This window comes from Salvelinus fontinalis, chromosome 9, assembly GCF_029448725.1.
Source record: "Salvelinus fontinalis isolate EN_2023a chromosome 9, ASM2944872v1, whole genome shotgun sequence".
Taxonomy (NCBI): Eukaryota; Metazoa; Chordata; class Actinopteri; order Salmoniformes; family Salmonidae; genus Salvelinus; species Salvelinus fontinalis.
In genome coordinates this window covers 36,190,687-36,208,042 of record NC_074673.1, presented here as the reverse complement: position 1 = coordinate 36,208,042, position 17,356 = coordinate 36,190,687, and the positions used below count along the sequence as shown (strand labels likewise).

Below are 17,356 nucleotides of genomic sequence, written 5' to 3'. Positions count from 1 at the left end.
GTACACTCCTCTCCCCGCCCCCACCTACTTACACACATTCAAGGAAGATCTAAGTCTGTATTCACTTATGGGCCAATTCCTAATTAGGAAATATATGCCTTTCCTACACACTTCTCAGTAGTTGGTATTCAGACTTACCTTTTGCGTGACTCCCTTGCACGCACTGAATAGATTTAATTCAACTGCTAAAAACCCTCCCACTTGCTGGCTAACAGATTTTCTCATGGAGTTTTCATTCAATAGGGTTTTCAGCACAGGAGTTTGAGGCACCTTAACAGTGGACCTTTTATTAGAATTTTGTCAACAGAAAGTAATGGAGAAATCTGACCTTTCCATAGCAGGTAGCTTTGGCCGTGCAGCTTCATCTTGTTGCAGGTTGAGGGACTAACTTACTTCCACTAGCTACTACTAGCTAGCATGACTATAGTCAGTAACCAGGTAGGGCTAGCTAGTCAGCTGACATTTGTTGAGTTTGTTCTATTGGCATGCTAACTTCATAATAAATTCTGCATCTTAGCTAACATGAGCATTTTTTCTTCCTGGCACACACAGGCTAAGCCTTTCTTTGTGCTGCCAACCTTGGCTCTAACCACACCCCCTAAGACTCATGAATATTCTATGAGGGGGAGTGTACTTCCAGGTATGGACAAAATGAAAAACTAAAATCCCCAAATGTCAAATGTTAATTGTTTTAGTTATACCATGTCCAACTTTGAAACAATCAATGAGAGAAATTAGAGAACAAGTTGAGTTACAATTTTCTTTTCTCAAATTCAGAAACTAAAAACTAGCCGTTTTCTGTTTTCCACTCTACTTTTTGACTAGGAAATCAAAATAAGAAAAGTACACCGACCTTCCCAACCCAATCCTTGCTCCAGCCTCCTTTTTAATTCACCTTTATTTCTTGAGCAGATTCCTGTGAACACATCGCCTGGCACGAGTCGCAGAGGTTTTTCGGAGAGTTTGAAGCAAATCTGACAAAGCATGGAAGAGTTGGCGAGAGAAAGCATCAGCTTGCTGGCCAAGCCCACACTCGATACAGATGGCCCAAGACTTGGATCTTTGGGAGCAATTTTCATCATGCTCAAATCTGCGCTTGGAGCGGGACTTCTCAACTTCCCATGGGCTTTCGAGAAAGCCGGTGGAATTCGCTCCGCGGTCGCAGTGGAGATGGTAAGTGACGTTACTGACCCCAGTAACACAACTTACTTTATTTGATGCATTCCTGTTATTAAACGTCATTTTAACCACCTCCTGATTTAACACGTCATTTAAACAAATTTAAACGATATATATAGGCCTACTCCAAACCTATTGATTTAGTCGTGTCATTTACTGTGTAGGACGAACCATCTAGAATTGGTTGGTGATTCGTTTTGGGAATCAAATCAAGTCAAATTGTATTCGTCACGTGCTTCGTGAACAAATGGCGTGGACGAACAGTGAAATGCCCAGTCTACTTATTGGCTTTCACAACAATACAGAGAGAAATAAAATATATAAATAATAGAAAAGTAAAACACGTGATAGTAGATACATAAGGAGTTGACTTGACTATATACAAGGGGTACCAGCACTGTTCCTTCGTTTTTTTTTGCATTGAGCAAACTTCAGGTTGGGAAAATTCTGTGCAACTTCCAGCACACGTTTACTGTGAATACTGGGGTTATGCCCCCATTAATTTACTGTTTTAACAGTGTCCAAGTAGGCTACTGTGACTATTTGATCATAATGTAGGCCTACCATAAAAAACGGTGGAGAAAATGCATCACAACATTTTAACATGGAAATAGGTTGTATCATTCATCCTACAGTAGCAGCCAATATGTGGTGTTCAATGTAGGCCTACATTCCACAAGACTTTTGAAAAAAACATGTTGGGCTTGACATTAACCTGTTTATCCACTTGTCCTTCAGACAAGAAGGTGACTGAACATTTTGTTGTGTTGTTTGATGCAAGAAACCACTTTACAAAATACTATTTATTATTATTCCCATACCATTATTACAGAGAATCAGACAAATTATGCTACCCTCTGCCTATTGGCTACTTAGCTTATTCAAGCCTGTTTTAAAATATAACACTGCCCCTTTAAGACATAAAAAAACTCTTTACCTGACTGCTTTTTAAAGATGGCTGGAAACGTACAGGTTTGTGCTCTTGTAGGAAGCAATTACTCCCTCATTGCTGACTACACATTAGCTATAACTGAGCTAATGACTCACTATCTAGCAAAGAATATGAACAAATGTGCACACGTGGCTACATGCATCTCTCGCTTTGATCTCAAAACAGGTGCATAATAATCACGACCGCTCATGCTGTAAAACAGTCCAGTTCAAAGTGAATGGTACATATCCATATATGGCAATGGTCTATTTGCGTATAGGCCTACTGCAGCTCTGATTGGTTATGGCGCACCAGTCTGTGTAGAGTATGGGCCTGAGTCATGCCATACATGCCTATTCCGATGGGCCCTGCCTACAACAAAATCTCTTGCATAGTTTTGCATACTAAGTCTTGCATAGTTTCGTTTTGTTTCAGTATGTTGCATTGAAAGTGGCTAATATTGCATTAATTCGATCACAATTTCAACAGTAAAGGGAAATGTTGATAGTGTTAACTAACGAGGAAAACTCTAGAAAGTTGAGTGAAGTTAAGCCTTGTGATTCTCTGCACGTGCTACGCTCCCAGACACATGCGTAGCGTAGAGGGAACATTGGGGACCAGAACCTAGTTGATGTGCAGGGCTACAAGGTAATTGAGGTAGATATGTACATATAACTAGGAATAAATTGACAGATAGTGTAGATAGTAAACAGTAGCAGCAGCATATGTGATGAGTCAAAAGAGTTAGTGCAAAAAGGGACAACGCAGTCCGGATAGCTATTTGCTTAACTATTTAACTAACTATTTAGCAGTCTTTTGGCTTGGGGATAGAAGCTGTTCGAGCTGTTGGTTCCAGACTTGGTGCATTGGTACCACTTGCCGTGCGGAAGCAGAGAGAATAGTCTATGACTTGGGTGGCTGGAGTCTTTGGTTCCAGACTTGGTGCATTGGTACCACTTGCCGTGTGGAAGCAGAGAGAATAGTCTATGACTTGGGTGGCTGGAGTCTTTGGTTCCAGACTTGGTGCATTGGTACCACTTGCCGTGTGGAAGCAGAGAGAATAGTCTATGACTTGGGTGGCTGGAGTCTTTGACAATTTTTAGGGCCTTTCTCTGACACCACCTGGTATAGAGGTCCTGGATGGCAGGGAGCTCGGCCCCAGTGATGTACTGGGCCGTTCACACTACCCTTTGTAGCGCTTTGCAGTTGGATGCCAAGCAGTTGCCACACTAAGCGGTGATGCAGCCAGTCAAGATGCTCTCAAGGATGCAGTTGCAGAACTTTTTGAAGATCTGAGGGCCCATGCCAAATCTTTTCAGCCTCCTGAGGGGGAAGTGGTGTTGTTGTGTCATCTTCACAACTGTGTTGGTGTGTTTGGACCATAATATATCCTTAGTGATGTGGACACCGAGGAACTTGAAGGTCTCGACCCCCTCCACGACAGCCTTGTCAATGTGAATTAAGGGCGTCCTCGGCCCTTCATTTCCTGTAGTCCACGATCAGCTCCTTTGTCTTGCTGACGTTGAGGGAGAGGTTGTTGTCCTCGCACCACACTGCTAGTTCCCTGCCCTTCTCCCTATAGGCTGTCTCATCATTGTCGGTGATCAGGCCTGCCACCGTAGTGTCGGCGAGAGCCGGATAGCTTGCATAATTGATTAATTTTGGGTAGCCTACATATTCTTAATCAAATAATAGCATCATTGTTGACAATTTCAATTTTTTTCATTTAGTATATAATCAATATAAAGCACTGCAGTCAAACACATCATTCTCAGCAGTTGTACACACTAAATTCAGCTTTCTATGAAATTCCCTCTGGTTATCCCTTCCCCTCATCCATGTTCTCCTTTATTAGCCTGGCTGACATGAATCACAAAGACTTCGAGTTTGGTGTCAGCCAGACCAATCCGTTATAGACCTACTCTCTTATTATTTGCTCAATCACATCTCTCTTCTCCCACTCAGCAACCTCTTGATTGTATCTTCATCTCTCCTCTGCCCCAGGTGTCCCTGGTGTTCCTCATCAGTGGCCTGGTAATCCTGGGCTACTCCTCATCCATCAGTGGTCAGAACACGTACCAGGCCGTGGTGAAGGATGTGTGTGGGCCTGCCATCGGGCAGCTCTGTGAGGTCGTCTTCATCTTCAACCTCTTCATGATCTCTGTGGCCTTCCTGGTCGTAGTGTCGGACCAGCTGGAGAAACGTGAGTATCTTCATGCTTCTCCCCGACTGCATGACTCCTGCATGACTCCCTAACTATCTCTTACTGGATTATGTTACCGTTTCATAATAAAGTCATTCCTTCCTGAACTATTTCTTCTGGAGCCTTTGAAATCATCAGATTTTTCTGTCCCCTCTTCTCATGATGTAATGATGATCATTGGAAATAGGTTAATGATATATATTTTCAACTTCATATACAGTATCTGATACATGTTTCTTTATGTAATTTATGTGTTTGTGTTGCAGTATGCATCTCCCTTTATGAGTTGATCACTGGATTGCCTGAGACAGATATGCCATACCACTGGTACACACACCCACATTTCGCCCTCATCCTCCTGTGTGTCTTCCTCATCCTCCCTCTCTCCATCCCTAAAGAGATCAGTATTCAGAAGTACATCAGGTGAGTGAGTAATTTATGGGCAGTGTACTACAGCATTGCAAAGATTTGCAATGGCTGTTACTGCCATATTCAATCTCATGTTATGCTCAACCCTTTCCCTCTTTTTGAAGTGTTTTAGGTACTCTGGCGGCTACATACCTAACAGTGGCCATCATTGTGAAATATCACACAAGAGAGGGCAGTGAGGTGCATATATCCCCCTTGTACACAAGTGGGTGAGTGCTTGTAATCCCAATTCATATTAGTTTGACCTTTGAGCAATTTATGTCCTTGTTACATAGTCTGAGTGACGTGAACAATATCGATATGATTTTATGATAGGCCTATATGATGGCCTTTAGCATAGGCCTATGGGATGGCCTTTAGCATATGCCTATGGGATGGCCTTTAGCATAGGCCTATGGGATGGCCTTCAGCATAGGCCTATGGGATGGCCTTCAGCATAGGCCTATGGGATGGCCTTCAGCATAGGCCTATGGGATGGCCTTTAGCATAGGCCTATGGGATGGCCTTCAGCATAGGCCTATGGGATGGCCTTCAGGATAGGCCTATGTGATGGCCTTCAGGATAGGCCTATGTGATGGCCTTCAGGATAGGCCTATGTGATGGCCTTCAGGATAGGCCTATCATAAAATCATATCGATATAGTCGGAAAATGCTTTCAAGTTAAATGTAACCTGTAAAGAAGTCTGTGAGATCAGGATCTAAGATGCCCTATAATATTAGGAGCTTTTAGTCCTTGTTCCGTTGTTAAAGGTATTTTCATTTTGAGCTACATTTTGACTGTCTGGGAGTGGAGTCCGAGCCCTCAGCCCACACATTGTAATGTGTCGGTGTGATTGACAGAAACTGTAAAAGACTGAAATTGCCTCAGGTCAGATTAGGTCTTGTTGAAAAGGTCCTTTTAAGAGCCACTCTGAAGTTTTCTTGTCGTCTCTCTGTAGAATAAGCTCTTGGGCTTCGATGTTCAGCGTTATCCCGACCATCTGCTTTGGCTTTCAGGTGAGTACGGCTTCAAACATGTTTGGTTTTCAAAGTGGTCACTTGTGAGGTTAGATTTATTTTCTTTATGAAGCCAATGGTTAAAAGTCTGGCATTTACCCCAAATTCTGGTCAATTGAGGAGCTGTCTATTGAGGACTGGTCAGTCATCACAGTCCAACAGAGCATCAGGCTATCCGGCAGAGGAAAGCTGTTTCTCTGTTCAATATTTTAACTTGAGGAAAATTGGAAAATATTACTCATTTTCAGAGATATTGTTTGTAATCTTCTGAGTAATCAAGGAAACACAGGGGGATTGTCAGAAATGTAATAAAAGGGAAGTGGGGAGAGAGGCAGACAAAGCCCAGCTCCCTGAGCCCCTGCACCCCCGGGCTGATTGATTACTGAGCTGGTGAAAAAAAAGGAAGGATGGGAATCCTGAAGGAAGGTGGATGGAAGAATGTTGAGTAAAATTTGATATAGAAAGCCTGGAAGAACCTTTCTAGTGTAATGTATATAGTTGAATTGTCAGCTTGTGACAAAGGATCTGACGTTCTATGATTGGAAGCATTAAGAGCTGTGGAGCCCCATGCTATACATCGTCTCAATGTAAGGGCCAGAGCTAAGTGGCCACCAGAATGATTCAAAGGACTCAAGCCTGTCACAGGTCTATGTAGTCATGTTTCTCTGAGCTTTGCATTCTGATCCTGCCATGTTCTGTTCTGTATCATTCTGTGCTCCAGTGTCACGAGGCCTGCATAGCCATCTACAGCAGCATGGAGAACAAAAGCCTGTCCCATTGGGTGTTCATCTCTGTGGTGTCCATGTTCTTCTGCCTGGTCATTTACTCTCTAACTGGTGAGACTCATCCCTTCAATACTCCAGCTCATAGCACCAAGTGATTGTAGTGAACACAGTGACTATACTATTGTAGACTCTTAGAAAAAAAGGTTCCAAAGGGGTTCTTCAGCTGTCCCCACAGGATAACCCTTTTAGGTTTCAGGTAGAACCCTTTTAGGTTTCCTCTGTGGAAAGGGTTCTACATGGAACCATAAAGGGTTCTACCTGAAACCTAAAAGGGTTCTTCAAAGGGTTCTCCTATGGGGACAGCTGAAGAACCTTTTAGGTAAAGTTGGTGTTTGAAGGTTTCCCCTCCCTTTCTGGTTCAGGTGTTTACGGATACCTGACATTTGGCAAGGATGTTGCAGCAGATATTCTGATGTCATACACAGGGGACGATGTCCTTATGATCATTGCAAGACTGCTCTTTGGGATCTCTATCATCACCATCTTTCCCATCATCCTCCTGCTAGGAAGGTAACATGATGGCTGGAGAGCATTTAATAATGGGCATTACATAGAAATATCATTCATTGGCCATTTAAATCAGAACATTTTATGTTGAAATAAAGAACATGTTAGTAAATTTGTCTGTTTGACCCAGTGAGTCTCATTGCAGTGTCTCTAACGTTCTGCACTCAGGTCCGTGATTCAGGACCCACTGCTGAGTTTCCGTCGGCGCTTCCACGTTGTGACCGAATCGTATGAGAACTGTAGCCGCGTGGGGCTGACTATAGCCTGGATCACCGTCACCCTGCTCATTGCCATGTTCATCCCAGACATCAGCAAGGTTATCAGTATCATTGGGGGAATCAGCGCATTTTTCATTTTCATCTTCCCAGGTGGGAAAATTATCCCCCTTTCACACCTTCACTCTCTCCCACACAGTTGTATGTGAATCGAACCAGCAGAGATAATGTATGTTTGCTTTATCTGCTTGTGTGCAGGGTTATGTCTAGTTTTTGCCATGCAGTCAGAGCAAGTATCTTTCAAAACACGGTGAGTTTAAACCAATCATGGTCACTCATTCAAACCATTCATCCATCCAAATCCTTCTTTTCATTGACACCATGTTTCTCCTTTATTTTCTCACTCCCCCTCCCCCATTCCCTCTCAGAGTGGTCCTAACAACATGGGGGATGATCACTTTGATTTGTGGGGCCTTCATCTTTGGACAGAGCACCACCATCGCCATCATACAGCTCCTCAATAAGATCGAACCCTAACTGGCACATGTCTTCATTGTGGGAGATTTGTTTACTGGGTAGGAATAGGGGAGTTTTCTATTCTTATTCTTCTTACTTTTGTATTATTTCATTTGCACAATGTGTTCTGCTTACTGTCTGATACACTGAAGGAAATCGGAATGGAAGTTTACATAATAGGTAAAAAAAAGTATTTACAGCCATAATGAAAGGATGGCCATAGAGTGAACATGTCATATGGGGGGGGGGAAGTGAGTTATTTTCACTTTTTGTTAATGTGTGTGTGTGTGTGGTGTTTGCTTTGATATTTTGAATGAACATAAATGGTGTATTCTCACATAGGTTGCTGTCTCAAGTTACGATTTTGCCTTTTGTGTACAGTATGTCGATGTTTTTCATTGTATTGACATGTTTATCAGAAGTAAAATGTTTTATAGGAAATATGCACTGGCATTTGTTTTTCATTAGTCTTCATACTACATGTTATGTGCATGCTTTCCCAGAAATGTAAAGCAATGAAGCAACAGATTCATGGTGTATTTCCATTTTATTGAGTTTTATCATTCTACATTATCTAGAATTTCAACAGTTTTAAGACCAAATATAGTACTTGCATCCCTGCAATAAGTCTCTACACTCAGAGAGAAAGCCATTTTACTGAAACATACATAAGTATAAGAATGAGTATTTCTCTAAACACTGCCATAAAAGTTAATATTCATTCTGTATGCCATTTTCTATTCATGTATATATTTGTTTTGTCTGTCCTTTTATAGGAATACTATAAAAGAAAAATAAGAAATCCACAAAACCCAGTGAAAGTAGCATGGCTAAATACTATAGAAAATATGTTACTGGACATTCATTTTAACATGCACTCAAGAGACGGGGAGAAAAAAATTGGTTGCACAGTTTAGGGAACAGCCAGGAATGTTACAGAAATAGAATTGGCATTTTCTGACTGGCTCTGACCTGTTCATACAGAACCCAACGGAAGCTACGGATAGAAAACCTTTCCAGTAGAATTTCCCCACATAAGTCTATGTCAACAAGGGAGCCATGCTCTTGCTCTGTAATACTGATGCTCAGGCTAATATGAAGCCCAAGGCGTGCTATTTATTATTTATATCACGGGTGTATTAACACGGAGAAGTCCAGGGTTCTCTCAAAGAAAAGTGCAATGTGGCTTAGCACCAGAGATGGAAGTGGACATGTGTTATTTTCATTTCAGTGGTGGTCCTAGTTACGATCAAAGCCAAGTAAATAAAGTTGTATTTTTACAGTGAACAGGGACAGTCTTTGCTATACTTACATGTAATTATCTGAGATGATAATCTTATCCTGGGGAGTGAGGGTTTGATATCCCTCAATTGGTTAAGGACAAGCTTGCCACCACCATGTGCTTACAGAACAAACTAAGAAATTCAATGGAGAAGTGGGTGAAAGATTCCACCCTCTAAAGGTAGATCAAGATGAGTGATTCATACATTATTGTTTATAGATAAAAACACTTTTATTGAGATCATTTGTAATACACTCATACTTTAAATATATGTAATCGCTATATTTCATTAATTTACATTGTGCTTTTCGACTGGGTCTGTTGGATAATGTTGATTTCAGGTTGTTGGAGTTGGACAAACTGGTCATGCTCCTAGATGTGCACAAGAGGTTATTCAACTGGGTTGGTGGGTGAACATTCTTTCTGATATATTTTCTGTTACTATCATTTGCTTGATAGGCATGTGAAACATCTCCTTTTTGCTCAATTGCAATGAACATTGTGATTGTAATATGTGGCTGTGCGTTAGATGTTTAAAATCAAATTACTCTGTGTTTATGGGAGGGCCGTGGCTGTGGATCTGACTTTTCCCAGATCTTTATTCCCTCGACTAAAGGTCCTAAAGATTCTGTGCATGTGTGGATCATGTTCTGCTCATGTGTTTATTCTCTACTTTATGCACAGTCTCTGTAGGCTATGCTACAGTTAACACCATCTGCTCTAAAATTTGCTCACTGTACATCATTCAAAACAACACTATAACTCAAGATCTAAATGCATATCCTCATGAAATTGATTGCGATCCTGTGAAGTTGGATCTGCAGCAACTGCATTATTGGAAATCCTACAACCTCAACCCTATGCTGATGTTTAAGGCTTGAGATGAGTTGTTCAAAAGGGAAACTGTCTGCAGCAAACCACAAGTTTTCCTGCTTTTGTTGTAACCGCTTTTTCTGAAGAATTTTGCACTGTACCACTCAAGACGTCAATACAAATATAATTATAATAGAACATGTTTTCATATAATTTTACTAGACTTTAACAGCTAATATATCCATTGCTGATTCATACAAGTACTCTTAACACAACGAAAAAAACCGAACCTTCACAGCTTGATAGAGATGAATGTTGAGGGCTCTATTACTGTCATTAGCAGCAGCAGCAGGTTCATGTCTTTTAGTCAAAATTGATGACATGCACTAGAGCCTCAAAAGCAGGTTAACTGTTCACCTCTTTTCTACAATGACTTGAGGGTGAACGATATAATGAACAAATGCATTGGATGGCGGTAATCTCGCTTTAACGCACTGTTTAATATTCCCTGCAATTGATGCCTTCCATTTTGTCTCAATATCAAACAGACACTGTGTAAACATGTACTTACAAAAGAGAGAAAGAGGGATTGTGGGGGTGAGAGTGAGGTAAAGGGGGTATGTGGGAGCTAAGGATGGGGGTGTTGTGGACTTAGGCGATGCGTCTCCACCCCCATCAGTCTCTGCTCAGGCTGCACCAGGCGGCTGCAGGGAGAGAGAGCGAGGGGGAGTTCAGTTAGACAAGCAGCTCAGGAATAGATAAATCATTTACAACACTTTCACACTCAGGTCTAGTGTTTCTCTGCTCAATGTGATAATACAATGATGATACACTGCATAATATAATTCAAATTGAATGTCATACATTTTCAGGTTTGCCTGAGGTAAGTCTATGACATGCATTTATACCGATAACAATAAGTAAATATAATATCATATCAGGGTATGTGTTTTCCCTGACTGCTCTACTTCAAACAGTTCTCTCCCCCGGTAGGTTCCATCGCTATCAGGGCTCCCCATCCCAGATATATGGCACTATGCCAGCATTACGCAGGGGATTGTGCTCTATGCCAGCTCTCTCTCAGGAGACTAACCTGGCACAGCAACAGTGGACACAGCCTCAGGCTGGCACAGAGTGTCAACTTTAACATGTTGAAAGGCCTTGAAGGATGCAGCCTGGAGGTGCCTGAGGACAGAGGTGGAGGGCATGAGATTACATATAAACACAGACTCGCACACCCATGCATGCAGACGCACACACGCTCACTCCTTCAGTTCTCCTACGCCCCATAGACGATATTGTGATTGTGAACAGTAAAATATGAATAGGGAACTTGAAAGATAGAGACTCGTTACAGCCTCAGCGCATCTCGCAAAACATCGATAAGTAATTATAGTATGTCAGCCTTATTCAGTGGCTATAGCTGTAGATAGGTTCCTGCCGTGATAGAGCTCTGTACCTCTGAAGTCTGCTTAACCAAAGTCTGACTCCAGATGTTAGCTTTGTATGAACATTTAAACAAAAACACTAAGCAATGACGGCTCTTCTGTAATCATCTACCCAATTGTGTAAAAAATACACATCTCATATAAGAACAGTGCTTACAAAATAGTAGACACCAACATATCAAATTATTGTGCATTATTGATTCCATATTTTCTGGAAATTGTACCTATGGGGATTATAAGAAGACCAAGGGGTGAAGGGTCAGGAAATGTGGGGGAGGGAGGGATGACTCCATGGGTGAGATGTCAAATGAGACACAATTCTAGAACTTACTTTTTCCACTCCTCCTCTCCATCCCAGAACTCATACACCACGAAGGAGAGCCCATCTGGCAGCCGCACTGCAGTCACACTGATGAAGAAAGGAATACAAAAAGAGAGATAGAGTAAGACACTGGCAAGTCAATAATGGGCAGAGGACATTGGAGAACTATAAAATATTTGAATAAAACAGTGAATTACCAATAAGCTTTACGCAGACAGATGTCAGAGAGTGGTGTGTGGTAGTTGAGCACAGAAACACTTTCACACCACATAAACCATAATAATAGACACCCATAGTCAACCATTATAGTAGATGCCCATTGTCACTTGACTTCAGCTCCACTCACTCCCACGCGTAATCCTCCACTGGAGGGCAGTAGTGATTCAGACGGCTGACCTGTGTCTCAGGGGTTTAGTGCAGTAGAAGAGTTCTACTGTATGAGCTGGGTTTTATGTGTCCTTCCATCATAGTGGGGCTCGCAACTGGAGAGACTCCTGACACATCTTATTGACCTGCTGAATGCTTTCATTACAGCTGACAGCTGTCTGTCTGAGGTTACAACTAGATCAGACCACTGCGTTGTTTCATTTGACGGGCCGCTGCTGTGCGAGGCTCCACAATCACACTCTTCAAACCGGAAAAAAACATGTCCAAGTCAATGTGTGTTCATCTAAAAGAAAGATGTGCACAAGGAAGGGGAGGGTGTCTGAGTGTGTGTCTGTGCATCCACACGTGTGCTTCCTTCCCATAACTTTGTCAATGTTTGTCTGTGGGTTGTTTGTGTGTATGTGTAAATTCAAGGACTTAAAAAGGAGGACGTATTCTTATGGCATAATTTGCAGGATGTATTAGTACCATGTAGAAGCACTTATAACAACCTACAGTAGAGACATGAAGGAGGAAAATAAAGTTTCAGACTTAAATAGTGGTGATGTGAGAAAGAGAGAGAGAAAGAAAACAGCCTATTCACAGTCCAGAGTCAGAGCCCAATTCCTCAGTAATCAATTATTCACCATCCCTACGTGTATTATGATGAGACTACAAAATGCTGAAATGCCTATTTTCTGGACTTGGCTTCAGGGAGTCGCTCTGAAATGACTGTAGAGGAACTTGTGATTTTGAACTGAGTCTTACACACCCTGGGCATGAGAATCTGCTGCTACATTGATAGGAAAGAAGATACATTTGTGCTACAGGCAGCAGCAGTAATAGTGGATATACATGTCATATTCTCTACAAATCAGCTCTTTCCTTGCTATGACAGCAGTGCTCTAAAGCATATTTGGAGGTTGTGCAGTAGGCTGCCGTACATTACCTCAGCTCAGAGCAAGACGATCTGAGAGGCTCTGTCCACCTAAATCCAGGTTTCTCTAATCTGCTCAGCCCTATTTTCCATTTCATCATCCCTTGTCACATGGAGATTCCTCCTGGTTGATGATGGTTGTGGAGAGGCAGAGGACAACAGCGTGTTAAACAGGTTTATCGAGTCTGATTGCCTCTTCAGTCCCCAGCACATCCTTTCTCTGCCAGATGCTCCCTCAACCATCCATAACCTGTACACACCAGCACTCAGAGGCGCTCTGTCTCTCCCTATCTGTAATGTTGACTTATTTGTCCATTATTTTCTAATATCTATTCATGCTCTCTCTGAGTTTCCTCCCCGAGCGTTCCTGCCATTATAATTTGAGATGAGATTAGTACCTTGCGGAGCATTGTGACAAAATAAGCATTACAGATGTAGGTTCTTAATTTGATCACCCTGTTGCAGGAGTACTTTACTTTGAAAACTTGTGGTGTATTTGAGTTTTAAAAAGGCTTCTGAAGTTTGTAATTTCCACTTTGAAATTACAGACTTTATTTTCCCTTACGAAAAATGAATCAACCCTCACAAAAATGTATTATAATCCACATAATAATTCACATTTCTTGTTGCTTCAGGATTATTTTCCTGCTGTAACAAACTGGCTCAAATTAAGATCCTCCATCTGTATGAAGGCATGGCCCATCATGCCAGAGACAAATGTGAGGATTTGCAAAGGCATGACACAATCACAACAGGGTTAACAAAGAAATGTGTCAGGGCATCTGTCTCACAATATTAAGTTGTATATTGAAGATTGGTAAAGTACTTGAGCATGGTCAGTAGATAACAGTGGCAATCAGTGCTGTTTATGATGAGGGAGGACCATTTGTTTTTCATCAGCATGACCTTATTTCTATTACAGCATGTTGGATGACTGTTATGCATATTCCATTCACCCAGTTCAATGTAACATCGATAAGTTTAGGCTACGTCATGATACTACAATTTTCCCTATACCCATCACGAGGTTGGTACAACCTAGCCTATGAATGAAGTTTACAACGTAAGTGCACACAGGTCGAGAGAAAAATTTGATGACAGACAGTGACACATGGACAGACAGTGACACATTAAATATTGCCTTGCACACTCTTGCCTGCATCTAGCTTATCTAGGGTGTAATCATTCGTCAGTTGCAAACAAGAGTTTTTATTGGACAAATTCACCTTTTCCCTTCGTTTGTGGACTTCAATGAACAACACATCGTCTGTTTGTGACCAGGCGAAAAAAATGTTTCTAGCCAAACCATGTCATAACCGCTACACACAGCCTACATATTATCTAAAGTAACGTCCTAGTCAACATAGCCAATATAACTAATGTGTTAGTAAACCAGCTACAATCATGCAGTAACGTTACAGTGTATAGTCAGTAAGCAGTTACACCAGCAATAAATTAATAAATCCAAAAGCTTACCTTGACTTGGAAGAGTTCCAGTGTTGTGTTGGATAGTCACAGCCGTCTAGCTAACATAGCACCCCTCTGTTTAAGTTGGGTGTTTGAGTAACTAAACTAGCCATAAACTCATTTATTCAACTATTGTCTTTGAGTCAACTACTCACCACATTGTATGCACTGCAGTGCTAGCTAGCTGTGCTTATGCTTTCAGTACTAGATTCATTCTCTGATCCTTTGATTTGGTGGACAATATGTCAGTTCATGCTGCAAGAGCTCTGAAAGGTTGGAGGACATCCTCCGGAAGTTGCCATAATTACTGTGTAAGTCTATAGAAGGGGGTGAGAACTAAGAGCCTTCTAGGTTTTGTATTGAAGTCAATGTACCAAGAGGAGGAAGGAAGCTTGCTGTCCTCCGGCTACACCATGGTGCTACCCGACAGAGTGCTGTTGAGGCTACTGAAGGCCTTTATTGCAAAACATTGTGTTTTAGTCAATTATTTGGTGATGTGAATATATTTAGTATAGTTTAATCTAAAAAGGATAACTTTTTCAATGTTTTACTCTAAAAAAAAAATGAAATTCACTGAGGAGGTTGGTCCTCCCCTTCCTCCTCTGAAGAGCCTCCACTGGTAGATAATCAGTTAGGTTGTGAATACATCAGCCAGGTATAAAAACACACACAGTGGACAAATGGTCACAAAAGGTATTGTGTGAGATGGACAATGAAAGATACACAGATAAAGTTAAATAGGTGGACTCACTGGAAGCAGTCTCTTTCAGCAGAGACATTCTTCAGGTACTGCTTCAGGGCCTCACAGAATTCTCCCAGCTGCTTCTGGGATACCGTCATCTCCTGACGAATCAGGTACAGGGACTGGACAGAAAGAAAGACAGAAGTAAAAAGTGAGGGGTTGAGAAAAAGAGGGAGATAAAAGCAGAAAAACAGGTAAGGAAATCCATTTGATCATGTGATGGGGGCTCCTGGTTTAGCATGTGAGTGGAGAAGAAGCATGTGGACGAGGCTTGTACGCATGAGTTAAATTTGCCACATTTTTACTTTGCATTCCACTTTCTTACATATCAGATTTGATTGATGAGTTCGTAAGTTATCTTTTTGATTCAAATGTCACACGATCTGAGGAGCAGAAGACCTGTAACTAACGTTTCAACCGTGATGGCAAACGTGAATGGTAATGGCGCCGACAGTCCAACCGTTACGGATTCTCATGTGGTCACACTCCACACAGATCGTCAGAACCTCCGTACGGTTCTGGTCTCGGAAATTACAGCTACCATTGCCACCCAGCTCAAAAGTGCCATTGATGCTGCTCTGGCCCCTCTTCTCCACCGTCCTGGATGGTGTCCGAGCCACTGCAGATGAGCCACTGCAGATGAGCCACTGCAGATGAGCCACTGCAGATGAGCCACTGCAGATGAGCCACTGCAGATGAGCCACTGCAGATGAGCCACTGAAGATGAACGACTTGGCGGCTTTGAACATGACCTGTGTGACTACAGTGACCGCATAGTAGCCCTTGAGAAAACGGTCACCCGTCTGAGCTCCGAAAACCAAAAGCTGATTGATAAGATCAATGACATGGAATCCCTTTCTCGCCATTGCAATCTTTGGGTTGTTGGTATACCAGAGAAACTTGAAGGAGGGGACTCAGTTAAGTTCATGTCAGACTTCTGCGTGGAGGTGCTGGGTCCTGCCATAGTTCCATCACCCCCAAAGCTGGACAAAGCCCATTTGGCCCCTCCCCAGCAGGCGGAGACGACAAGCTACAGTTCGACTCCCACGAGGATGCCCAGCATCGGTTCGACAGTCACTTCTGAGCTGTTTTTTGGGATCTATGACCTACTCTTTTGCCAGTTAGCATGCATAACCTAGCCTACCCTCCAAGTCAAAGGTATGTTTTGATTTTCAAGGCAGGGACTTTTTCCCCCTGTTGCCATTCCTTTTCTACTCTGCAGAAACACTATTGAACTCTGATAAAAATGAATAATACTGTCTTGTGTGGTTGTTATTTAAGCTACACGTTTGGGAGGTCCTTTTTATTTGTCTAGGTGGCTAGCATAGCAATGCATGGCTACAATTCCAGGCTTTTGCAGAGCTTTCCTAGATTTTTTATCTAGATACTTACTGAAGGACTTTTCACCACTTTATTACACCCCATTGATCATTTGTACATGTACATACACTCTGCCCCTTTTCATTTTTGTAACAGGGTAACATACTGCGGGACACTTATTTGGCCATCCTTAAGAGACATTGCACATGTTGCACTGATTGAAGACTCCCTGAGTCAGGACAGTTTTGTTTTACTGTTATGGGGTTTTCTGACTTTGTTTTGGTTATCTGTTGACCTACTTTACCATTTTGTGAATTCCTTTTCAAATGTATTTCACTACTCGTGCTATGGAGCCTCTCCACGTTAGGAAAGGAAGGGTTTCTGTTTATATGTACCGAAGCTGCGCAAACGTCAATCTGCTGTCTCCATTCGCTGGGGAAGGAGACTTCGGATTTGGGTGGGAGGGGGAGTGACCTTTTTTGGTCCTTTTAAATATATATATATATTTTTTTGCTTTTTTCATCAGTTTTCTCTGTTATTTTTGCAAACACTTGGTTTGTTTTCACACCTTTTTCCTTTCGATATTTTAGATGGCTAACAACGCTAATAATAGTAATATTGGAATAGGTAGGCCTAATCCAAGAACGTTTTTATCCTTGAATACTAAGACAATGAATAATCCTGTCAAGAGTCTTTTCCCATTTGAAAAAGCTAAAAGGTATTTTTTTTTACAAGTGACCCATTTATGCATTAAAGATCATTTAAGGCTACAAAACTCCAGGCTCAGTCAGGTTTTCCACTCAGACTTTAACTCCAAAGAAAGAGGTGTTGCAATTTTGGTTAGTAAAATAACACATTTCTCTACTACTAATGTTATTTCAGACAGTAATGGGAGATA

General features: G+C 41.8%; 2 protein-coding genes across 3 annotated transcripts in view; one reads left to right on the top strand and one right to left on the bottom strand.

Moving 5' to 3' along the window:
- Positions 1-753: 753 nt before the first annotated feature.
- On the top strand, positions 754-8,195 carry LOC129861782 (putative sodium-coupled neutral amino acid transporter 8). The gene is made up of 10 exons (XM_055932933.1): positions 754-1,173; positions 4,115-4,313; positions 4,580-4,736; positions 4,847-4,951; positions 5,681-5,738; positions 6,460-6,574; positions 6,886-7,033; positions 7,199-7,398; positions 7,504-7,555; positions 7,674-8,195. Exons 1-10 carry the CDS (start codon positions 985-987, stop codon positions 7,780-7,782), a joined length of 1,332 nt encoding a protein of 443 aa, XP_055788908.1. The 5' UTR covers positions 754-984; the 3' UTR covers positions 7,783-8,195.
- A 94-nt stretch (positions 8,196-8,289) lies between these two features.
- Positions 8,290-17,356, bottom strand: part of LOC129862497 (N-terminal EF-hand calcium-binding protein 2-like) — a 169,651-nt gene continuing 160,584 nt past the window's right edge. For both annotated transcript variants that reach the window (XM_055934230.1, XM_055934231.1), the window contains 4 exons: positions 15,148-15,260; positions 11,636-11,713; positions 10,950-11,041; positions 8,290-10,560 (listed from right to left, as the gene is read on the bottom strand). In XM_055934230.1, coding sequence (XP_055790205.1) covers positions 10,532-10,560; positions 10,950-11,041; positions 11,636-11,713; positions 15,148-15,260 — 312 coding nt within the window. In that variant the 3' untranslated portion in view covers positions 8,290-10,531. The remainder of the gene's footprint in view (positions 10,561-10,949; positions 11,042-11,635; positions 11,714-15,147; positions 15,261-17,356) is intronic.